The sequence below is a fragment of the Takifugu rubripes genome, chromosome 6 (assembly GCF_901000725.2).
Source record: "Takifugu rubripes chromosome 6, fTakRub1.2, whole genome shotgun sequence".
Classification (NCBI taxonomy): Eukaryota; Metazoa; Chordata; class Actinopteri; order Tetraodontiformes; family Tetraodontidae; genus Takifugu; species Takifugu rubripes.
In genome coordinates this window covers 3,055,616-3,080,940 of record NC_042290.1, presented here as the reverse complement: position 1 = coordinate 3,080,940, position 25,325 = coordinate 3,055,616, and the positions used below count along the sequence as shown (strand labels likewise).

General features: G+C 42.6%; 1 protein-coding gene across 1 annotated transcript; it reads left to right on the top strand.

Annotated features, from left to right (window-relative positions):
- Window positions 1-1,388: 1,388 nt before the first annotated feature.
- On the top strand, window positions 1,389-25,325 carry arrdc1b (arrestin domain containing 1b). Its single transcript, XM_029838003.1, has 8 exons — window positions 1,389-1,580; window positions 13,329-13,439; window positions 17,551-17,601; window positions 20,173-20,327; window positions 20,476-20,658; window positions 21,164-21,340; window positions 22,183-22,639; window positions 23,143-25,325. The coding sequence occupies exons 1-8, from the start codon at window positions 1,463-1,465 to the stop codon at window positions 23,205-23,207; spliced, it is 1,317 nt and encodes a 438-aa protein (XP_029693863.1). The 5' UTR covers window positions 1,389-1,462; the 3' UTR covers window positions 23,208-25,325.

Sequence of the window (25,325 nt, the reverse complement as noted above, 5' to 3'; positions counted from 1 at the left end):
CGGCTGCTGCGTGCCTTCGTTTTTCCTTATTCGAGATTAGATCAAAGGTCAGAGTGTCACAACATTGCAGCGCTGTCTGTGCAGGAGCGTCAAAACATCGACATTAAATGCTGCTACACAACATTTAGAGACGAGACGTGAGAGAAGACTTGACCTGAAGTGTCCTGTGGTCACGCTCCCACCTGACGTTCAGTCTGCCTAGCGTGACCTTATCCTTTTACTGATATTCAATCCCGTCACTTTCAACCCCCCAAAGTCAATAGGACTCATTCTTGAAGCTTTATGAAGGGCGGACTTTGTAAGAGCAGTCAAGACAAAAGAGAGATGCTGGTCCGATGCAACCGCACATGAGATTTCCCTGGATACTGGCTGTAACTTGGCAACCGCGGTGTTTGCCTGTAGTTGTGGATACGCGTGCTTCTGCAGCTTGGGGTGCGTTTAAGTTGTTTCCTGCAAGGTGATGCGTCTGAAAGTTCGAAGAAAGTCAAATAACATTCATTCTAAAGCACTGATGTTCCATACCACATCTGCCCCTCAGCTGCAGCTGCACATTGAGACAGGAAGTGCAGTCAGAGGCAGGAAGTGTGAGGGATGTACGCCATTCATGAAGAGCTCCGCGACTCTCATTTAAAATAATAAATGTATGGGTCGGTGCTGACATCATATTGGGGAGGAGTTTACAAAATACAAGATGATGTAGTGCAAATTTTGTCAGGAGTGGGAGCAAAAAGCAGAATATAGAAAAAGAGCAAACATAAAAGGCTATACAGTAGTTCTAGTGGAACTAGTCGTAGGAAGAGGGAAAGACAAGGACCGCTAGAGGACACTAGATGATGCTGTGGAGTAGTTGAAATAGTGGCGAGGTTAATGTGGGATCATCCCCACTTCTGTACCTGGTGGGAGGAACGATGAGATAGCCAAACACCATTTTTATTTCCCAAAGGTTGCTCAAGGAGACTCCCAAGAATATTTACTGTGGCTGAGCTGACAGAGCATCAGTAGTTTCACTAAAAATGCAAAGTGACATTCAGGGGAAGGAGACTCGAGACATCTGACTGATAATTTAATGCTTTTCTTCAATTTGAGAGCGTGTTTGTGGGAGGTGGGTCCACTCTCCATCCTGGTTCGCGGCGTGCACGTTTATTTGAGATGTTGTCATTTGGGGGTGTTGGTGGTGGTGGTGGTGGGGGGAGGGGGTTGTTGGTCGGGCGGAGATAATGCGGCTTGACTCTCGCTGAATTACATGTGAGACCCCAAAAAGCGCAAAGTCCAACATTCCCAGCATCGTCTGCGCTTCAGCGCGTTGGGAGTGACGTCACTGGTCTCTGGGGAGGTGGTGGCAGGTGGGAGGTGGGAGATGGTTGGGGGGGGGGGGGGGGGGGGAGAGAGAGCGAGAGAGAGAGAAGCGTCTCTCTGCATCTGTCCGAGCCTCAGAGCGGCCAGGGAGTAGCGAAACTGAGCCATGGGGAAGCTTCAAGAATTTGACATCACTTTTACCAACAACAAGGTGGTTTACGGTCCTGGAGAGTCCATGAGCGGAACCGTAAAGATACGAACCGGCAATCCGCTGCAGTATAAAGGTACAAGCTCCCTTCCCTCTTTTCACGCCTTTCTCCGACCGCGTTTTGCGCGCAGTGAAGCGCGCAGCTCGATGGAAATAAACTTTTCGTCAGCGTGGACGCGAAGAAGAGTAGAAGCAGGGGACAATCGTCGGGATTTGGGGTCTGTCCGACTCATTTTGTGGCGGCGAAACTCTCGGAATCCATCTCGGCTTTTCGGCTGTGGTGCGGCACGTTTGCTCCCTCCAGCTGAAGGGGCGGCTGTTGCGCTGTCCTCGGGCACATCCTGCTTTTCACAGCCTCTTACTTCCATGTATTGTCTAACATTAATTAAAGCGTCAGGGGGGCTGTGAGTAAAAGACAACAAAAACGCAAAAGTTTTTAGACACCTTCTTGTTTTCCGCCCGGATTTGCCTAAAATGGAGGTGGACAAGGTGAAGGACAACCTCTGAAGTTGCCATGGGAGAACACAAAGAATCTCTTGTATGGATCTCAGAGGCAAAGCTGCCTGATAATAACCACTCGAGTTGGGCATGTTGAATTTGGGAGGTGTAAAGTACAGAATAAATGGGTTGGTGATGGTAAAGTGATTTGTAACAATAAGGAGCTCCTATTCCAGGGCTGGTTGGCCTCAAACACCACATAGCAAGAAAGATTTGGGTTCAGTTCGTGGATTATTAGCATTATCGACTGGGCTGGACTGTGTGACCGAATGGTGTCCTGGACTGGCCCCCTGTCCAGGGTGGTGGTGTTGGCCGTGATGAGCAAATGAGGTGGGGGTTATTCTGGTCTAAGGTGGGTTTTGAGATGGGAATTGATGTTGATATGCAAATTCCCTCTTGTAGCACTTTCCAAAGTCAATAAGTGCCCAAAGGATCCAAGTCTCATGGTGATTGGATGGCAGAGTGGAGAGGAGGGAAGCTGAGGATGATCTCAGTGGACAGGGGGGTCTGAATATTTCGCAATGAGATCTGGAGGAGCAGGGTGGAAGCACAGAGGGGCAGCTGGTGGTCAGGTGGTAGACAGGCCGTGCCAGTGAGGCCAAAGTCTGAGTTCCCATACACTCTTTGGTGTATACATGTTACTGGTGCTTCTTTGTGTGGACATTTTCTGCCGTCAGCGTAAAATGTGGGCGTGAATGAGACGTGTCATGTAAGTAGTCAGCAATAAAGTGTTAGATAAACACACAGTTGTTGGTTTTTAGGTGCAAATTTGAAATAGATCACAGTTAATTTCATAAAGTATAAAAAAAAAGGCAAGTTTAGCAGTGCAATCAAAGTTTAGTTTGGTGTTCTCAGAAAAAGAGCGCTGGGTGGCTTTGAAAGGGATTTGAGAGTGAGAATAGAAACCAGTCTATTCATTGCTGCTCTGCTCTGTGAGGTTATTTTCTCTGTAGTCTTAAGAAGTCACACCTGCACCAAACTGCTAAAGTGTGACGGTGGCGGTTTTTAGTTGTGGCAGCAGCACATTTCAGAAAAACTGATGCCACATCAGGCATTTTCATTTTACTGGGTGGCCTCAACACCATGATTGTAGGACTCAGTCTGCAAACAATACAAATGATAATATGCACAATTATTGTGGGGGCAGTAATATAAATAACACATTGTAATGGAGCAGACTATTATTTAGCATAGCTCTGGATTTTAAACATTGAAACATTCCTCACCCCACCGAGCGGTTAACCCGCAGTGTCATGTTGTCTTTGTCTCTTTCATTCTTTCAGCCACTATTTCACTCATGCTTCTTTAAAGCATATGTTATTTCCTCATTAGTCTGAGCACCTTTGTGCGCTTCCTGTTTCATATCAGGAACAGTGACACTCAAACATGTACGTCTGGTGTTCACTGTCAAAGGAAAAAGCAGCAAAGGAGTAAACAAGTCGAGTTCAGTTAATTCTTTTACTACTCGTCATAAAATGTGACCGTGAGCATTTGAAAAATGCAGTGTCCCAGACTTTATTTGTATATTTAAAGTGTGATCTTTAAGTTCAAAGAAGGTACTCTAGTCCCATACTTGAGCTCGGTGTGCTGGTTAATGTACTGTAAATGCCAGCGCTGCATTATTGGCTCAATGACATCACCCCTTTGCACTTCAACCAGTGAGGACTCCATTAATCAGCCAGCTTAAATCGTGCTGAAGCTGGGGAACGTGCCTCTGCTGTCTATGCCCATGAGAACGTCCTGTTTTCACATGTTAGGAAGAGACGCGCTGTTTTGTTGGTAATCTGGGCAGTCGAAAGCGGGTTTGTCATTTCCTGCATTTCTTGATAATGATCCCATCTTGTTTAGTCGAGGGCAAAGATGATGAATCACGTGGAAGTAATTACAAACCATTTCCACAAAGGAGCCTGGTTAAAAGCTCAACCTGGCCCTCATTTTAAAAAAAAAAGAAAGAAAAAGAAACAGCTGTCAATATAAAGTGAAATACCCAAAGTGGAGAGAGCTGCAGCTGCCATAAGCGCTGAGTGACCTCACACATGTGGGGACAGGTGGCACGCAGGTGTTAGGAGATGCGACTGTTCCGAATTCTCCTGCAACTCACTGTCTTCACAAACTCATTACAGCTGGAAACAACTGTTGTTGGCAATAATTGACCTGGCTGTTGTCAATCCAGGAATGTCACTATGAAACAGCTTCAGTCAACGTTTGCAGTCATGTATCTGAGCAGGTTATTAGACGGGAAGTTCTGAAACATGATTCTGTATAATATACACACTTGCTAAATCACATACACTATATAGAACTACCTTTATTCTCCCATTGGTAGGCCTTTTATGGCCTGGGACGGGATGTAGAATATTCATCAGCTGTATCAAGGAGCACTTTATTATCCTGTGACAAACCCCCATTTTTTTTTCATACTAAACCTGTTTGTTCAATTCTAGTTGGTTTAGAGTCAACTATCAGCTTGTTGGTGACTGACATGATAAGCCTCCCACCAATAACACTGCATGCATCAGGAGATCTGTATCCTCTTCCATCTCATGCCACTAATGAGGTCATCAAATGTCATCTGGTTTTGCCAGTTTTGTTTTTCTAGTCAACCATGAAGTTTGGTCAAAATTACAACTAGTAATTACACCGTGCTTCATGAATTTCCCCTGTGGCAAATATAAATACATTTGGCAAAAGATGATATGTAGTAGGAATCCAGCAGTACGTAGCAGTCCGGTAAATTCCATAATCAGCTAATCTAGCTAATTTCATTTTAGCTAATTGACTAATTTACCCTCCAACGATGTGTTTTGGGACGACATTTGGACAGATGATGGGAGCAGGTCCAGCTTTTAACTACTCCTTTCACTCACCAAAGTTTGATTGCCTGTCCCTGTAGTTTCCTTTTTTCCTCCTCTGCTTTTCTCTTGTCTCAATGGCCCGCTGTTATAAAGACCAACTTCTTCAGCTCCCTCTATTATTGATGGTAGAACCCATTAGACAGCATTTGTATTGATCACCTTCCTGACAAAGACAGTAGAGCAGGACCAGTGCTTAGGTGAAAGTGCATGAATGATCCATTTACACACACGCTGAACTACAACCCCGTTGAAAACTTGATCACCATCGACACCAACATTTTTTTGTGATACTGGAGCCCCGTAGACCACAGCCTTGAAGGTGGGTTGCAGATTGGAGGCAGAAGGCGTGTCGTCATCCGATACTGCTGTTGTTACTGGTGGGGCTCACCTTGTGTGGACGTTTCATCTCATCTGGGTCACATGCATGTTGACAATTGGCTCAAGGCTTCAACCTTCTGAAATAACATGCTCAGATGTGGCTAAAGAAGAGCGAAGCGGTTTTGGATTAGCGAGCTGAAACAGGAAATGACTGACAATGTGCCAGTCCGTTAAATGTGACACACACCCTGGCTGTCTAATGTACAGTATCTTTGTTGTATGTACAGACTCTATAACAGCTCTGGCGTGTTTGGATGTGTTTTCTTTTGTCTCTCTGCTGACAGCATTGGATCTCAGTTTACTTTTCAATAAAACAGAAACACAAACACTCGCTGTAACCCAATCGTCATCTGCGGTAATAGAAACAACCAGCCTTATGTAAACAGCAGAAGATGGCCTAGTTCACATGAAACTGGCCACAGGTGTGTATATAATGTATACACACGTGCTCACACGGGCTCGGTTGGACAGTTAATTTGAGTAATTTATAGATTACAGCCAGAGGCTGAAACGTTGATTTCTTAACTGTTTCCTGTCTGACTTTATGCTCTTCCTCTATACTTTTTAGGACTTTTTTGCTCAGGAAATGGGCGATTTACCCATAAATAGCACCAGCAAAATTGGGTGATGCTTTACCTTTTAAGGTGTTTTAAGTAAGGTCAATAAAAACTGTAGGAATTGACTTGGTAAATTGTCAATCTGTGATGCAAATCACATAAATGATACATTGTTGTAACCTTTCGCGTATGTGTTGGTTTGAGGGAATTAATCTGCTTCTATTTGCTAATGTGATGTTACTTTCTGAAGCCTGACTTCTGGCTTGTAGATATGTTGATACATAATCCAAAGTAGATCGTGAGCAGTTTAATCGCATCCGGAACATGCCTTGATATTGTCATGGTAGATAGAATTCAGAGATTTGGATATATATCAAAAATGTAAACGCCACGCTCTCTGTTCTTGCTGCTACGTCAGACAGTCATTGAGAATTAATCAAAAACAGACAATATTGTGGCCCAAGTGTCATGATTCAGAGTCCAGTTAGCAGAAACACATCTGGAGAGGTCTCATTATCTGCATCAAAATACATAATTAAACCACTGTGCAGATTTTTGGATTAACAGATTAAACACTAAGTGATATAAAATTGATTGAAAAGCATTTTGTTAGTAAATTGCCGGTGCTACGGGGCGGGGACAGGGGTCCCCGTGTGGATGTCTAGACTTTAGGGCCTGATTAAATGATGACATCACTGCCTGGAGAGCGAATTATTAACCACCTGTGAGAGAAATCACACAGAAACCAAAGAGATGAGACATCCTGATGACAGCTATTTGCACATTTGTCTCAGACTCGGTGCAAACGAACACAACAGAGGTCCTTTTATTGAGAACTCTGAATCTGCTACCTTGCTTGAGCAACTGATGACTTAATGCTCAGTTTGTTTAAATCATGATAGAGTAAGATGGGAGGATGTTTTCTGGATTGGTGAGTAATTGGGATTGAATAATTATTTCCCTGTTGACAAAAACTCTCTCAATTTAAAACACTTGTGAATTGTAGACAAAATAAGTTAAATGTCTTGTAATAAAACCACTTTAAACAACACAGAAGTCTCCACGAGAGCAAAAACAATACAATATTTTTGTGAGTGAATAAGTGAGTGAATAAAAAACAAATATGCATAAGATTTTTATGAAGTATAAGACAAAGGGCCTGTGCTTGGTTTTCCCCTTCTGTCCTGAATTGTGGAACTTGAGCCACGATTACTCAGTGTGAATAACAGTGACTCAGATTGACTCCTTCCTCTCTGCTGCACCTTCGCTGTGGGTTGGAGGCATTGATCCAAGTCTGCCCATCAAGCCTGGCATCAGCTGCTCTCTCTCCCCTCAGACAAATTAATCACACACCGTATTCATCCTTTGTCTTTCAAAGTCAAGCCTCACAGCTGGTTATTTAGGTTGAGTATAAGAGGATTCTGTCTATCCCCCTCTTAAAGCACAGAGACACCCTCATGGCCCCTCCTCTTCCTCTCTATAAAAAAAACACGTCCCACTTCCAACACTGTAAAATGAGCTCCCAGAGATGCTGTCTAAAGTGTGCAGAAGTGGAACAAAATCTTGGTTGATTGTAGCAGAAAAGAAACCCAAGATAGAACACTCAGCTGGTGTCGGTGGTTGTGCTGCGCTGTTGTGAAATGTTGGGCAATGTGACCGTGCACACCCAAATGGTAAATAGTTAACAGTTGTTACTTAAGACAGTGGAGTGGGAAAGCTTTCCTTCCCTGGCAGATGAAGCATGACTGCCAACCACAAAACTTAGGACCTTTTTTAAAAGTTGCATTTGCACTTAAGCATTGTGGTCCACTCAGCTTTTTTTTTATTATCTTCAAACAGGTTCTGATAAACATCACCATAGTCTTGTACATTCCCACAGTCAGCAAGTTTAAAGTTTGTGACTAGCTTGTTGAAAATATGACTCAGCTCCAATTAGGAGACAAACTTTTTAGGCCCTTTTTTTACAACTTAAAGAATATTTCCACAATTATTTGGAAAATCTATAAAAGAAAATAGCACTATTAAGGAATCATTGTCCAGGTGTAATGGACAACGTCATCTCCAGAGCAGGTTTTTATTTAAAAAATGGAAACCAAGCTCTGATATAGCCATATATGACTTCAATCAATCAATCAATCAATCAATCAATCAATCAATCAATCAATCAATCAATCAATCAATCAATCAATCAATCAATCAATCAATCAATCAATCAATCAATCAATCAATCAATCAATCAATCAATCTTTATTTATATCGCGTCTGTTACAATCAGAATTGTTTCTAGGCCCTTTCCAGAATCCCAGGGCCTGACCCCAGACAAGCAGCAGTGGCAAGGAAAAACTCCCCTTTAACAGGAAGAAACCTTGAGCAGGACCAGGCTCATGTAGGGGGACCCTCCTGCTGATGGCCTGCAGATTTGTCTTAATCCATCTTCTGTTAGGATCTCTGAATTACCATTTTTTACTTTGTCTATTTTGAGTACTTCAAGTCATCGTTTTCGCTCCTCATCAGCCTGACATCTCCCCCCTTGCCTGTATTGTTTAACAAAGCTCATCTTTTGACACTGTTAAACTATCATTGCACGTACCCTTGAGTCACCCTCGGTCAGCTGACGTGATGTATGTCAGTCTGGTCTGTTTGGATTACAGAACAGAGGGATGAACATCCGGAAAACGGCAGAGCAGCTGGAGCTCCTTCGTCTTCAGCGCCTGCTGTGTGGAGCTGCTCTGCTGCCAACAGTGCTTGTACCGATCGATTTTACAATTATGTGCTGCTGACAGTTTAGATACCGGAAAGGAACAAAGTATATCCGTTTTGTTTCTGCGTGGTGTGAAATAAAACAAGAAGAACGTCATAATTAGGGTTTAATTGTCGGAAATAATCTCGCTACGACTGTTGAAATGAGTCGAGATGATGCTGTTGCAGCGAGAGAGCAGCTTAAACATCTGCCTGTAGTGATGTAAGTAATGTGAGCGTAAGCCTCTCGCAGAAGGGAGTGGCGTGCACCTCACACGCATGCATCACTCTCTGATTTGACTGAAGTGCGCAATGCTTGTCTGCAGCCGTGCAATGACAACAGGTTTGGCCTAGCAAGTGGTATTTTATTTACATTCAAAGATCCATCTGCAAGCGATGACTTGCAAATAATAGGTCTCTTCTGCCATTGTCATAGGAACTGCAGCCACTGACACTACTTCCTGTTTCCTATGGAAACTCGCCATGTTTCCTAATCAGGCTTTGGTGATTAGCTTCCTGAATTTTGAACATTTGTTGCCATGAGAGGGGCCTGTTTGGTTGTCTAGGGTGAGAAAGCAGGGCCTGTAGGAGGATGAAGTGTGTATCACACCCTGCCCTGAGGGTAGGAAGAGATTTAAGTTTTGACTAATGGAGCCATGAAGGGAATAAATGTCTGAAGTTTAAATGCACCCCAACTACTGAACACTGGACATTTCATGTTGCCTTGGTTAACGGTCTCTAGCGGCGACTCGTGCTGCCATTTTCACACATTTTCTTGCATTGTTGAGATGGTTGTGATGTTTATGTTCAAGCTTTAGCATTTGTAGCTACTCACACCGCAACATTTCTATGTGGAAATGTTACTCACTGCGTGTCTGAACAAACAGCCTGGGCTCTGTGGAGCCGCAGGGCTGCCTTTCCAGTCAGGAGTAATAGATCAAGAGCTCAGATAAACCCACTGACACCTCTCCCTGTGAGGCATTTGAAAGCAGATGAGGTAAGGAAATGTTATAAATAGGAAACTAGAAGTGGGGTTGTTTGTCCCCTGTTGTCGACATGAGGTTGTGATCTCTGGCATTTGTAGAAGAAATCGGGCAGACTTCTTTTGAGATTGTCCAAAGTGGCAGAAAATCGTCTGCAGCAAAATTGCTGTTTTGTGAGTCCAACAATGAGAATAGTGTGGTAACGTTTCCTCTTTTTGTGCAAGTCACTCTGCTTTTGAGAGTGGCTTCATTTAACAGGAATTTTCAAATTTCCGAGGAGTGCGTAAGAGCATGTAAGGAATGCTGGTCGTTTCAAGCAGCTTGATGTCTTCCTGATCCATTTCAGGAAGAAAATCTCCAAGTTGCTGAGACAAAAGTCTTTGTTTTGCTGTTTGAGCTCAAGGTTCAGTTAAAGTTAGGACCGTAAGCAAACCCACTGAGGCCTCTTTGTTCTTCCAGCCATCAGCTCTGACCATTGTAAACAAAGGAACTGTCATTATCGACCCCTACTTCCCGGCATGCTCCCCACCTACAACTCAAGTTTTGCCAGTTTCCCCTGATGCAACAGGCAGCGCTCTCTGACTGCACGATTCTATCTGCAGTGGCGCATTGTTTCTTGTCAATTTTCCTGGTAGAAATGCCCTAAAGGACAACATTCCTCTACAGGGAAGGTGAACCCAGCCAAACAGGACTTAATGTCTTACATCATCTTTATGCTTAACACAATTTGAAGTGACCCAAAACTGTTGAGTTCATCAGGTTGGGCATTAACCCCTACTGGTTTCTCAAGAACCGGCTCTCCACCCTCCATTGTGTCTTGTTGACCTGTGTAAACATCACATTGTTGTGATGGGGGTTCAAACTCTCTCAACAGCTAGTGAGGATGTAGAAAGGCGACTCATAACGGAGATTTTAAAGTAGCAGGCATCAATTCTGACAACGCCCATTCAAGAATACTTAGAATGGATAACAACTGCACAAGAAAATGTGTGCACCCTAATGATTAAACTTTGCTTACATTAGCATTGCAGTTCTGGAAATGTTATCTTCTTCCTTTCTGTGTTATCTGATGTGGCAGAGATGAATCTTTCAAGCTTTTTCTCTGCCTATCAGCTATCGCTTTTAGTGAAATCCCCATCTATTCTCTTCACCCACATCCTCCTTCACCAACAAGCTTCTCATAACCCACATCTGAGAGCCCAAATTCAGCAAAGCTTTTCATGTTGATGCAGCCAGATCTGGGAAACAATATTCGGTGCAGTTTCCAAGATGTGTCTGCCCACACAGTCTAATTGTAAAATCTAATGAGTAGTAGCACCATGATCATCACCACCTACAGACACACTCATCACAGACTGGACTGACTCCAGTGCGTTGGCAAATCCTCCAGGGAGCAGCTGAATCAGAGAATGTCCAGCTCTTGGTTTAGCTGTGGTTTATAGCCGGCATCTCTGGATGTACAGTCTGATCATAACTCCCTCTGATTTTGATAGTCAGCCTCAATGTATTAGTGTAATACTGTTGCTCTTCTGCTAGATGTCATAGGTCACCACCAGGTTTGTAATAATCCAGTCCTTCAAAGCTTCTGTCTTCAGAATGCACAACTTCCTTTCCATGATAGGCCCTGGTGACCATGACATTATCATTAGCCAGCACACTGAGCCAATTGTACAGTTGTATGACTGGTATGTTAGAAATGTGCCAAAAATCAATTGCAGCCAAAAAAAATATAGTCATAAAAGTAATAACTATTTGAATGTAGCCGGTACTTGCTTTACAGGATTGGCAACAACAGATTTTCAGGTTAATTGGGACTAATATTCACTATTTGTGTTATTTTCACGTCAGGAAAGTTGCAATTTCACTTCAAATGGAAGTAGAGTAGCATTTTTGTCCAGTTCTCATGGTTTCTGCAATACTGACCTCATCACCATCATCATCATCATCATCATCATCATCCCCGCTCTGGTTTCATGTGGCTCCATGTGTCTGGGTGTGTGTGTGTTTGGAAAGCCCAGGCTGTTATTCAGACCGCTCAGTCTCTGAGCCAAATCAGTGCATCTCTCATGACAACTATTCACTATTCAGCCCTGCTACAGCTGCTGATGCTAACAGATTGCCCCGTCCTGACCTTCCACGGGCTGAGCTCTTCACTTTTTCCAACACAGACAGCTGCAAAACAGTATCCTATCACAGCAATACAGAAGTTCCCATAGCCGTCACATGCATGTGAAATACATTTGTCAGAAGGGCACCAAAAATCACATTTGCAGTGTTGAAAAGGTATTTGTCTTTAAGAAGGTTGCAGGTGGAGGAGCAGATTGTACATGGGTTTAATTAATGATTAGATGAATGAAAATGTGCTCTGCATGGCTGAATGGCCCCTCATTGTCCAGTGAGGGGCAGATTTTAGGTTTTATTTTTACTGGTAGAAGGAGGTTCCTCCCCCTTTATGGAAACTGTGCCAGCAGCCCCGCTGCCATGGAGGGTGAGACCATCTGCCGCTGCGAGACTGCATTTGTGTGTACAGTGAGTGTAGCAGGAGATCCAGGATAGACATGAACCTGCATTAGAACCTTTTCCTGGCATGTTATTTCTTAAGAATATCTATTAGAGTATAGTTTTACCATGCATCTAAATCCGCGGTCCAGATCAGCATGTTGACACTGTCGACATGATTATTGGATCATTTTTAGATCATTGTGGCTTAGAGTAGCTGTAACAGCCCTTTTTTTTGCTTTGTCTGAATGCGTTAATACTCAGGGTGTTATTTCAGAAATAAAATATTTATATCAGAATGTCTGTCTGTCTGTTTTTCTGTAATTCTGTCTGTCTAGCAGAAAATTGGGATGATTCTCAGACTAGGACATCATTCAGTTTAATCCCTTGGCTTCTGTTGCCGTGTGTGTGTGTGTGTGTGTGTGCGTGTGTGTGTGTGTGTGTGTGTGTGTGTGCGCGCGCGCGCGTGTGTGTTTTATCAGAGGTTTTCATTTCCTCACAGACAGATCAACAGAGAGATTGAGTAGGGGTGACATGGGGGGGGGGGGGGGTTCTGTTGTCCATTTCAGTTCTTCTTTGTTTAAACTCTTCAAGGTGGAACTTTCAAATCAAATCAAATCAAATCGAACTTTATTTATATGGTACTTTTCATACGATTGACTAGCACAAAGTGCCTTGTAGAGGGCAAAAACAACAATCAAAACAAGACCAGATCCTCCCTCGCCCGCATGTATAGGCACAGAGATACATATAGTTATAGGCACACTCACACTCACACTCGTGCACTTGCACACATCCATAAATACCCGTACACACACACTCACACATTCGACCTCACACATCTTGTCTCTCAAGAAACATGACTGAGTACTGAGACCTGAATTGAGGAAGAAGCTACCTTTAGAGGGTCAACCACTTCCCCTTTTTCGGTTGTGTGCATCTTTACTGCTGTGTTTATTTAGTGGGAGTCTAATTTATGACAAGAAGTGCTTCTTTTAGCGTCGTCATTACCTCGACCACCGTTTTTGTACTCTGTACTCTGTTCCTCAGATCATGTCATCATGGAGGGTATCATAGGTCATAATAAGGGTCATTGGAGATGCTGTTTTGCTAATCTCTGGTTGACCTTAGAGAGAGGAATTGATATCACAGGTATTAAGCACTTAAAAGCCACTAGATAAAATAAATAAAGGTTATGGAAATCATATATACTTGTGGTGGAGGCACAAAGAGTTGAAAGGCAAAATCATTGAGAACATGTTAAAACCATTTAATATGGAATATGAATTGACCTTTGTCCTTTCTTGTTTCACAGCCATTAAAGTCAACTGTCAGGGCTCATGTGGGATCTCCAACAAACTGAATGACAGCTCGTGGGCCGTGGAGGAGCAGTACTTCAACAGCACATTGTCCGTTGCTGACAAAGGTAGTGAATCATTAATTAGTTCATTTTTATTTTGCTCTACAATATGACAGCAACAAAGAATCTGCTCATTATTCCATCACACATGTGCTTCAGTGCTGTGAAACTGAGGCCGCCTGTTAATTTACAGCCGCTATTGATAGAGAAAAGCATCAGCTTAAGTCAGCTGATGTCTGAATTGTAGCAGCTCTTGCAGAATTTTGCTGACCTCCCGCATATGAAATCCATTATCGCTGTTCTTTGAGAGAAGTGAAGTGTCAGAAGCTCCGCCCTTATCATCACAACGACATCACCGAAGCCCCCAGTCTTTCACCTCATTTGCTTTATGAGAAAACTGCTGCAAGACTTAATCCTGCAGGGGCTGCAGCAGGCTTCTGTAGAGATGAGCTATAGCTTCAGCTCCACGTAGCTGTGCACGGGCTTTTAGTGGAGCTTTTGAACGTGATTCACTGATGACCGATGGGTTTGTTTTGTGCTGCTGATATCCTCCCAAGCCAGGGGAACAGTGTCCCGCATGCATGAAATTGTAAATGGTAGAATTCTTAAAGGTACTCACTAGAGCGCATAATCAATGCAAACACCAAGGAGCAGTTTAAAGTTTAACTTTTAAGGCTGTTTGCAGCTATGTGTGCTGTATAGTCAGTGACTCTCATGGCAACCTGGCCAATGATTTCCATGTTATGGGTAATCATTTGCTATTATTACCAGCAAATATTAATGTAAAATGTAAAGCTCTAATAATTATATAAAGTCTTGGGTTGTGTTTATATTGGTGGAGACTCTCACATGTAATGAATATGTGGGAAACACAACATGCCCGTGTCAAATAACCCTGTAACCAGTACAACAGGGACCCATTTAATCTATCTATCTCATTTATCTATGATATAAATGATGCTTATAAGACAGTATTGTGCTTATACGTACATCAAAATCTATACCTTGCAAATAGCATTGATTTCATTGTCCATCTTTAAATTTGAATTTGTTACAGTATGTTGCCAAGCTAATCTCTATGATGTTTTACATATGTAGGGTTTTTATTTTGATATTCTTCAGAATAGGCGATGGTTCTATAACTTCCTGTACTATTCTGCACTCATTTTGAAATCACTGGTATATAGTGAGTTATCATCATTAAATCATTTGATTATCATAATTAAATCTTGAAAGTTCAGGTTTTTGAAGGAGTTAATTAATTTGTTTTTATTAAAACAATTATAATCAAAAATGAATTGCTGGGAAAGAAAATAAACCTGATTCTTAATTTTTCATCTTGAGCTATTGAATACTGGGCCACAACTATAATTATACAAGCAACATCGTTTAAGACTGTTCATTCAAGCACCAGACACATCACAGTCCAAATGTAGGATGACGTTAATAATTCAGGCCTCATCCTCCCTTTGTGCCCCAGTCAAACTCTGCCTTTTCTTTATATCTCTTTCTCTTTCCAAATCGGGCTGCTCTGGCCCCGGGGGCCGGACAGCTCAGGGAGTGTGAGGCAGACAGGGTGACGGTGGGCCAACACACACACAAAAGTGTGCAACGCTCTCTCTATGGCTGACTGATAATCTGGTATGCCATACATGCTTGATGGTTACAGGAGAGAAAGCCGGTGACGTCAGCGTCCACTGCTCATCCTGTCAGTCTAACTGTTCTTTTCTCTGCATCAGAATGATTTAATAAATAAATGTAAAGAAATGCTTAAAACTAAAGATGTGCTCCTAGTATGACGCTTGTTTGCTTTGTCCGTTGTCAGTTTTGTAAAGGAAATTGAACCAGCAGGACAGGTCTGTTATTGCTAAGTCAATATTGGCATCCGGCCATAGCAATTACAAGTCCATTCTTAAACAAAACTATTTTGTGGGCTGCAGTTTCTGTTCTGAAGAACCAGTTGGGGGAATATATAAGCTGACTGATTGTGTGTTAACCTGCTTAGTCATCATGGAATGCTGGTTATATTCCCTTGACTTTGGCACAGGATTTGAAACAACATGCCAAGTATTGCATGAAACTATGCTTTAAAAGGATTCATGTCTCATCATTTTCACAAATGTACTTGAATAGTCTGTCATTGATTAGATATTTATATAATGAAATATGATTAAGATCGGGATTCTGCATTAGAAGGCAACTTCTTCGTAAAATGCTAATTATGGCTGAGTGGTGTGAAAATGGTGTTGCTAATTTAGACTTCCTCGTGAGAGGGTTGCAAGTGGAGACAAACATTGCAACAGGTATAATGCGATGACACATTCATTTCTCTAAGTAATAAAATGACATTTTTAATTGATATCCATGTACCAACCCTTCCCCGCGTTAATCTTTTTACTGTGTGCTGAGCTCACCACAAAAGCATAAACGCGGGTGTTTTTTCCTTTACTTGTGCAGCACTAAGAGTACAATGCAAATGAGCGCACACGCCACTTCCCCCTGAGGAAAACAAAGCCGATGGAAAAACATTGCCCTTCGCTAATGACATCAGACATGTTGCTGTCTGGAAGAATTTAATTGGCCTGATCTAGCTGATCTAGGGAATTAACACAGAAGTTGGACTCTTTCGGCCACAGCCATGGAAAGAGTGTGACTGGCATTATGCCCTTGGTATCACTTTAAATGAACTTATGAACTTAAAGTGCTATGCTTCTTCTTGAATGGCTGAATCTGTATATCAAATACAAAATGTATAATAATTTAGTAGACTTTAATTAAAATAGTTAAAAACAGTTAAACACACTATTAGACAAACCTAGCATTTAAAGTTTTTAGACCGTGTTAGAGAAAACGTCAAAGATCACTGGTGAATCATTAAAAATCCATTTACAGGTATCGCCGCCTTCAGAGCTGTGTACTGACCTCCGACCCCGCCGACCCACTCAACCAGCAGCTTATTCAATTCAATTTAATTCAATATAATGTATTTTTGTATGTATTTCTATGCCTTCCCTCCCCTCCCCTCTCCTCTCCTCTCCTCTCCTCTCCTCTCCTCTCCTCTCCTCTCCTCTCCTCTCCTCTCCTCTCCTCTCCTCTCCTCTCCTTCCCCTACCTCCCCTCTCCTCTCCTCTCCTCTCCTCTCCTCTCCCTCTCCTCTCCTCTCCTCTCTATCCTACCTCTCCTCTCCTCGCCTCTCCTCTCCTCTCCTCTTCTTCCTCTCCTTCTCCTCTACCTCTCCTCTCCGCTCCGCTCCTCTCCTCTCCCTCCTCGCTCTCCTTCCCCTACCTCTCCTCTCCGCTCCTCTCCTCTCCTCTCTCTCCTCTCCTCTCCTCTTCCAGCCTCTCCTCTCCGTCTCCTTCCCTCTACCTATCCTCTCCGCTACTCTCCTCTCCTCTCCTCCGCCTCTCCTCTTCCTCATTCCCGCTACCTCTCCTCTCCTGCATCCTCTCCTCTTCCTCTCCTAGGCCCTCTCCGCTCCTCGCCTCTCCTCTCCCTCCGCTCCTCGCCTCTCTCTCCTCGCCTCTCCTCACTCTCCTCTCCTCTCCTCTCCTCTCCTCTCCTCTCCTCTCTCTCCTTCCCCTACCTCTCCTCTCCTCTCTTCTCCTCTCCTCTCCTCTCCTCTCCTCTCCTCTCCTCTCCCTCCCCTCCCTCCTCTCCTCTCCTCTCCTCTCCTCTCCTCTCCTCTCCTCTCCTCTCCTTTCCCCTACCTCTCCTCTCCTCTCTTCTCTTCTCCTCTCTTCTCCTCTCCTCTCTCTCTAACCCCCCCCCCCCTCATCAGCAGGAGGGTCCCCCTACATGAGCCTGGTTCTGCTCAAGGTTTCTTCCTGTTAAAGGAGAGTTTTTCCTTGCCACTGTTGCTTGTCTGGGGTCAGGCCCTGGGATTCTGGAGAGCGCCTTGAAACAAATCTGATTGTAAAAGACGCCATATAAATAAAGATTGATTGATTGATTGAAAAAAAAAAAAGAAAAAAACCCCACATGATTTTAATGATAACTGCTGAAATGATTCCAGTTTGGTCATTTCTCTCCAACTCAGATTTATTTTTTGATTTGATTTCACTGCAGAAAGGTTCAGAGGCGCCTGCCATTTCAGTCTCGATGGAAAAGTACCCATTCATAACTTTTAAGAACTTTTTTTAAGATTTGACATTAGCTGACGCCGTTTCCTCTTTTACAGGAACTCTGGCAGCAGGTGAACATAGTTTCCCTTTCCAGTTTGTCATTCCAGGTGAGTGTGGGATTAACTCCTGTTGCACTGAGCCTCATTTCTCCATGTCAGGAACACAGGCACCTATTTTCCTGGACGTCTGCCTGACGTCAGTGAACAGGAGTGCACTGTGCAGGTGTGATAACCTCTGATAACACTGACGTTCTTTTTCCTTGACATATAATGAGCTTGTTTTTTTTCCAGACACACCCAGATTTCTGCTCCTGTTGCTGTGAGAAAGATCAGTTATTTAATAGCCAGCAGTGGCACAGTATTATCAAGATGATGTGGTTAATAGCTTTTTTTTTTGGTGAGACCGAGATAACCCAAAAGGAACTGAGCATATGCTGTGCAGGATTCTGTCTGATGCGCTCTCAGATGTCAGCGGAGGCTGATGGAGGGGTTATTTTTAGGTTTATCCCCTGTTGCGCAGTCAGTGTTTAATTGGTCTTCATTGCCCCGCGATTCCCCCTCCCCTTCATTTAGGCCCTCATACTTGACACCATCAGCCCACAGGCTGCGTTAACTACCGTTCATTGGGAAGTCAATCAAATGGCTCCTGCTGCCTCCTGCTGGTGCATCAACTGCACTGACACGCTCTTCGTTGTCTATTTTAGACGTGCACTATATCTGTGTGCAGAGGTGAGGACCATCGCATATTTACCCTATGAAATTCTGAGCTAATTGCAATTTAAGTTTCATATTTTGACCTGGAAAAAGGAACCTTTCACACAATTCCTGCTAATTCTCTTGTGAGAATTGTCAATGAGGTAAAAATGACAAACCAACAGAGCTTTGAGGAGCCTGGGTAGAGGGGAGGAGAGCAGGAAGCCAGTTTATAGACTGAAGAAAGACCTTCTGTCCTCCCTACAGAATGAGCCTGGATATAAAGCGTAGGAGGATAAGCTTCCATGAGTGTGTAATTAGCCAGGTGTGTGAGTGGTCAACAGGTCTCAGTCAGGGGAGGAGTGCACACCCACACCATGTGGTCTAACCCCTCATCATATGGAATCATTATTACCTGGAGTCCTCTCGATCTGCAGCGTCTGTCTGTCCGCTGTAGCGCTCCCCCGCTGCGCCACAGCTCTCACCTCCTCTGGCTGCTTTTCTACTGCTCGCATACGACTCTGGACGATCTGATGAAATGGTGATCAGATTTATCTGGAGAAGAGGCCGAAACCAACCAGACAACCACCTGCTGGCCCAGAGCACAAGAACCAACATTATAAATGCTACATGCTGTTACATCATTAATATAAGTGGGAAAAGCTAATGGCTCACTGATGATCAATGTAGGCATTTGAGATGTTTAACGTAAATATTCCGTGCACGTGGCCTCATACAGCGTTACAGGATAAAGATCACTGTTACAGTAACTCATTCTGTAACTACATGCACCATCATGTTGTTGTTATATCATAAGAAATGGGGTACAGTTTTTATTTTCTGACACTCCAGGGATGCACCTGTGTAACGCTCAGATTATCCTACACTTTGTAAGGATTGATGCAGGTCAGGAGGAAATTAGAGCTGGATATTTGTGACCTGGAAAAAGGAACCTTTCACACAATGCCTGTTGTAATGCAGCAGCAGAGTAGTGGGTTTTTTCTTCTTTTTTTTTGTTGTCGAAGCCCAGGGGAACATGTCAGAGTACATATTCCTCAGCCACCTTTGGCTGCCATCACCATTTCACTTTGGTGTGTCTCAAGGGAAAGTCTGGTGCTTCGGCTTGGCCTTGGTTGGCCAATACTCAGCTCTGTTCTTGTTACCAGGCTGTCTGCAAGAAAGCAACATCCCAACGCTTGTAATGAATTCTTATTGACAGCATCAGTCCCTGGAGCAGGTTCATCTTGCCTCACATCTGAATGAGTGTCAGGGAAAACAAAGATGCCTGCGAATGGTTTGCTGAGTAGGAGTCTTTAGCCTTTATTTTTCCTTCTTATTTGGAGATGCATCCTTTTTAAATGCTGAATGCACTGAAGTGGCATGCACACTAGTGTATGGAAACATTAAACACATTCAATTAGAAGGAGTCACCCAGGGAGCGACACTGGGGAGCAGTGCCTTGCTCAAGGGTGCTTCAGCAGCTCCCAGTAGGTGAAGTGGCACCTCGCCAGCTACCAGTGCACACTGGATACCAACTTGTTGTGGTGCTCTACCATTCTCCGTTTATTTTGTTTCTTGTTTCTAAGTAGGTTGTTGGTTTTATTTGGTTGGTAAATTGGTTAAAGGGGATTGAAAAATGGGACTTTCTGAATTTTGTCAGTTTCATTGCTTGATAACATCTCAGCAAGCACTAAAATGTTTTTTTTTTTTTTAAACAAAAAACAACAATTCTTCAACATAATCCTGCAATTTTGGCTCATCTCAAAAATAATGGTACTTTCAATTGAACAAATCAATGGTTTCAAATATGGAGAAGAAATCTTGTTAGACAATATTATACAGTACATCTAATAGACAGGGTGCTGTTTGACATTAATATGGATCATTATATCTGTTCCACTATTGATATTCACCATTATTATAATTCAAACACATTCTCAGATTTTTACATCAGTTTAATGTCAATATGTACAATTCTTTCTCCAGTTGCTGTCCCGACATCCTTTGAAGGACCCTTTGGAAAGATTGTTTATCGAGTGAAGGCAGTTATTGACACGCCGCGGTTCTCTAAAGACTACAAAGCCCAGAAACCTTTCTACCTATTGAACCTGCTCAACCTCAACGAGGTGCCTGACATTGAAGTAAGAAACCGGTGCACACTTGTTACTTCCAGAACAACCGTGACCAAGTCTTCTAATTCTTTTCTTTTTTAGTTGATCAGTGCAGCATCTTGTGAAACGCCACCATTCATTAATAGCGGGCGGTTTGTCTTCACCTGTCTCTCTGCAGCAGCCTAGTTATGCTGTGACAACAAAGAAGTTCAACTACCTCCTGGTGAAAACAGGGACGCTGATGCTCAAAGCTCGCAGTGACCTGAGGGGTTACATCCCTGGGCAGGTGATCAAGTTAGCCACAGAGATCCACAACAAGTCTGGGAGGGACACAGGATGTGTCCTGGCAAGTCTCATTCAGGTAGCTGCTTGACTGTGCCCACTCATTTTTTTAATCCATTGATTTGAGGAATGGAGCGACTCTTGATTTCTTATTGTGATTTTATTTTGCAAATTCTATGAATTCCTGAAAAGTTCACCTTTCTAGCTCTTCTAAAGGTGAATTAAAATGGGAATTCAGTTAAAAGAAGACAAACGACTGTGGCCATTAACATCATCTCATCTCCATTGTCCGCATTAATCTTTCCTCATCTCCGTTGCCTTGCCGTAATGCAATTATTGGTAATATGCCCCGGGGGGCATCAAGCATGCACGCTGCCCCCCGGGACATCTCCATTTTAGAAGTAGTGACCTTTGAGAGGAGAACCATTAATCTCTGTTACAACTCCAATTAGATCTAGATATTAGCATTCATGGTGCTAATCCTTTATGTGGGTGCTCTAAAAAATGCCCATACATTGCACTGCAGCTGGCATTAAAGTCACCACACGTTTAATTTCTGTGTCTTTTTTTTAACATCAAATCAGAAAGTGACCTATAAAACCAAGCGGCCCATGTTTGACCTGCGGACCATCGCAGAGGTGGAGGGGGCCGGGGTGAAAGCAGGAAAACACGCCGAGTGGAGAGAGCAGATCATCGTCCCTCCTCTTCCTCAGTCAGCCTTGGCTGGCTGCAGCCTCATAGAGATTGAATATTTTATTCAGGTCAGACGCGTGTGTTTATATGATGATCCTCCAAAGCTTTATTTTATCGCATTTCATTTTGAGATCGAAAGATTAGTTTGGGCCTTTTTGAATAACAGCTGTCAGTAGATCAATTTGTGTTCTTTTCCATTTTCTTTTCAGTTAAACTCACTGGAGCTCCAGATATTATTTGGTTGTTTCTGCTGCGTTCTAAAATTTATTTGAGAACAATCAACTACAATTTTTTGGAATTGAAGAGTGATATAGAGACCGTCAGCTTCATTTATCACAGATAAACCACCTGTTGTAGTAAAAATAATAACTGTTTATTTTGTTATTGTTAGAATTATGTAGAATCAGTTTCTATAAAAATTGAAAGTAAAGTACATTTTAAGTATATTGCACCAAATTAAAACTTTAAAATTAAAACTGGGTATACCAAACATTCACTACAGCAAATTAGAAAAAATACAATAAATAAATAAATAAAAAGCCAATTATCATAACTGAAGCCCTAAAGACATAGTTTTTCCACTGGAGAATGAACCCAGGAAGTTTAATATCTAAAAAGATGTAAGGTTCTTTATCACTGTGAAATGTTAGAAATATGTGTAGATACATACATACATACATACATACATACATACATACATACATACATACATACATACAATACAATACAATACAATACAATAAATAATAGACTAGTTTGATATGTCATTTATTTTGTACACTGAGGGTGTGTAGTGATGCCTCTGATAATAGAGCTCTCATTTCCAGCTCACATCTGTGGACATAATGATGTTTATTTATATACCTAATGGAGGTCACTGTTGTGTTCATAAGCCATGTTTGTGTTGCAGGTATCGCTAAAATCTCCCGATGCTGTTGTTACTTTGCCCATCTACATTGGCAACATTGCCGTAAACCTGTCTCCATCGAGGACCATGCCCCCCACTCCTGTGCGTAGCCCTGCGGACGTTGCATCACCAGGTGTGACTCCCAGTGCCCCGCCAGCGGAGGACAACCCTCAAGAGAGACTCTGTGCAGGCGGGTTAGTCAATGAAGAGATTTCAACCAAGAGTCACTCTCAACAAGATCCGTCGGGTCAGCCGGTCACGATGTCTCCCAGCGCCTTTAGCCACGCCCCCGGCGCCGCCATTCCTCCCAGCCACAGGCAGCCGAATGCATCTGCTCCCTTGTTCTGCGTGTCCACCGGGGCCACCATACCTTTCTTCACAGAAGGAAATGTGACTCCCATCCCCACATCCTGTTCGCTCATCCTTCCTCCCGAGTACAGCAGCTGGGAGTACCCTCATGGTTAGTTTTACAGTTGGTGCATTATTAGTCATGGATCTTATCATTCCACCCACATGGGTTGATATCATGTAGAGACACGAAAGCTATGTCTGAGATCTCACTCTCGTACCCAAACTCTCACTCTCGTACCCATACTCTCACTCTTGTACCCTACTGGCTATATAGAAGGCTAGGTTGAGTGGACAACCTCACATACCTGAAAATCTGCTTTTGGACATGAAGCCATTTCCATGGCGTTACAGCATCCCATAATGACTATATATTTGATATTGATTAACGCATTTAAAAAAAACACTACCAATACATTGTGGGATACATGGAATGAAGTAAATACATTGATTCTAAATGAACATCTTGACAGCCCTAAAAAACTGGCACACACCCTAATTAGTGCACTATATAGGGAATAGGGAGTCATTTCAGACACAACTTTAGACAAGTTTTCTTTAGACAAGTAGAACAGAGACAATACTCACTCGTTGTTTTATCCTTGTCTGTTATAGAGCCCCCTCCCACCTACGAGGAAAGCTGCAGCACCGCCAACTCTAACTTCGACAGCAGACCGTAAAGAAGCAAGAGGTGCTGCGCTGAGCTGCTGCTGTTCACACTTTTTCTCTCAACACATCAGGACAGAGAAGTATGGGGCCGGGGACATGGCACCGCCTGCAACTGACTGTGACAGTAGCGTCATGGGATGGGAGATTCCAAGGATAAGCCACAAGAATATCTAAGCCGGTGAACATGTCTGTGCTTCATTCGAAGTGAACACTTTATTCACCTCCTTGCTCAAATCGAGCAGAAATCTACAGGAGGCGAATATTCACCAGTGCTTGTTTCAAGTGACCAGTCGCACCGACAGATGACCCATTTCAACACTCAAGAACATCCTAAATACTCTTTCTGTCCTCGAATGTGTAACAAAAGGATTGCAGTTCATATCGATAGTTGACATTTCTCCTCTTTTCCAACCAAACTGTCTGAAAAGAATTGATGAACATCGTCTGTGCCTAAAAGATCATTGATCAGCATTGAATAACTGAACAAAATCATACTTTCATTCTACTTTATGTGAGCCAACATTGATCCTTCATTCAGACCTCTTACATTTGTGCACTTGCCCTAGTGGTTCACTGCTGCTGAGTCTTCTTGCTATCATTTTCTTGCTAAATGTCGAAAGAGGCAATTGTTGCTAGTGCAATTTCAGTTGTCTGTACAGCAAAATATAAGATATTTAAACAGAGCTCTACTGGATTACATATTTGAAGTACATTCTGAAAATAACCAAGCATAAATGTAGTGATACTTAATGTTCTTGGATATGATGAATCGGGTTAGCTTAAATGATTTATCTCCTCTAAACCACCGCCATCTTTTCTATAGCCAGGATGCTTTGTATTCAGAAGAGAGTGTATCTGCAGATGAGGCTGATTTTTCCTTCAGCTGAGTAGGAAGTCTGCAGTCATTGCTCCTTATCTGCCCTCTCCTGGTCATTGTTGATACAAGCTTTATGTTGACGCAACACAAAACCTTATCCAGGCAAAGGTCTTTTGTCCAGAGGTAGTTTTTATATGGTATGCATATTTCTTCTTGTTTGGGGCCTTATTTTTATGCTTCCCTGAGTAGATCATCTAACTTTTATCCCGTGCAAATTATAGACATGCACAAGCACAAAAATGCACCTTTTTTTTTAAAATCTTAAATTGTTCTAGTGTGTGTGTATGTGTGTGACAGAGGAATAGAGAGAGAGACATATATGTTCCCTTGTTACTAAGGCATGTGTTATATTATTGTTACTTCATAAAAATGCAGTATCAGAATTTCACATGTTCTGATTGTCCTCTTAAACTCCCAACAGTTTTAATTAAAGAAGCATGTAAGTAATGCCTTTTATTCACATTTGGTTTTTTTTAAATGAATAAAAAACACAACACAGCCTGACTGATCGCATTTCTGTAGAAAACAGTGTGAATGTTTAGCACAACTGCTGTGCAGGCTAGTAAATGTTTATGAATAGAGAAAAGCTGTGCTCTTTGACCCTTAGCTGTTAGCCATTTTGCCATGGTGTTGCTTTTTTGAACTCTATTTTCCATCTCAAATGTTAGACGCACTGCTGATCATGATTACCTAAAGTGTGGTTTAGTAAATACAAGTCTTAATTGATCCCGCCCACCCCCCTAAAATCTCTCTTAGGAGCTTTGAATAACTTTTTTGTTATTTTAGTCATCCAGGTTGTCAGAACGCTTCCCAGCTGCTTATCCTGTTTTGTGAATCCTGCTAAGTGCCCTACTTGTGTACAAATGTAGCTTTTAGAATTAGCAGTGACACTGGACTTGTTGAATTTTGTTTTTCATTAAAATATGTGCAATTCGTGTTATCTCTTTGAATGCTGCAACAGTAGCCTTCTGAAGTCATTTGTTGCTGCCTTTGTTTATCCTGATTAGGTTCAGCCCTCCAGATGGTACTATAGCTTTTATAAAGGATAAAGGTTTCATCACTTTATGCTTTTCGTTTTGTTTCATCTTTACATGAATGGTGTCTGGTTTTGTACTTTTTTGTACTTGTAAAGAGTTTACAGGTGCAGTATGCAAACACTGCAGCACCTCGATCAGCAAATGTAATTTAAACACTTACAGGGCAGAATCAAAAATGTACTGTACATAGCACACAAATAAATATCAGAAAAGGT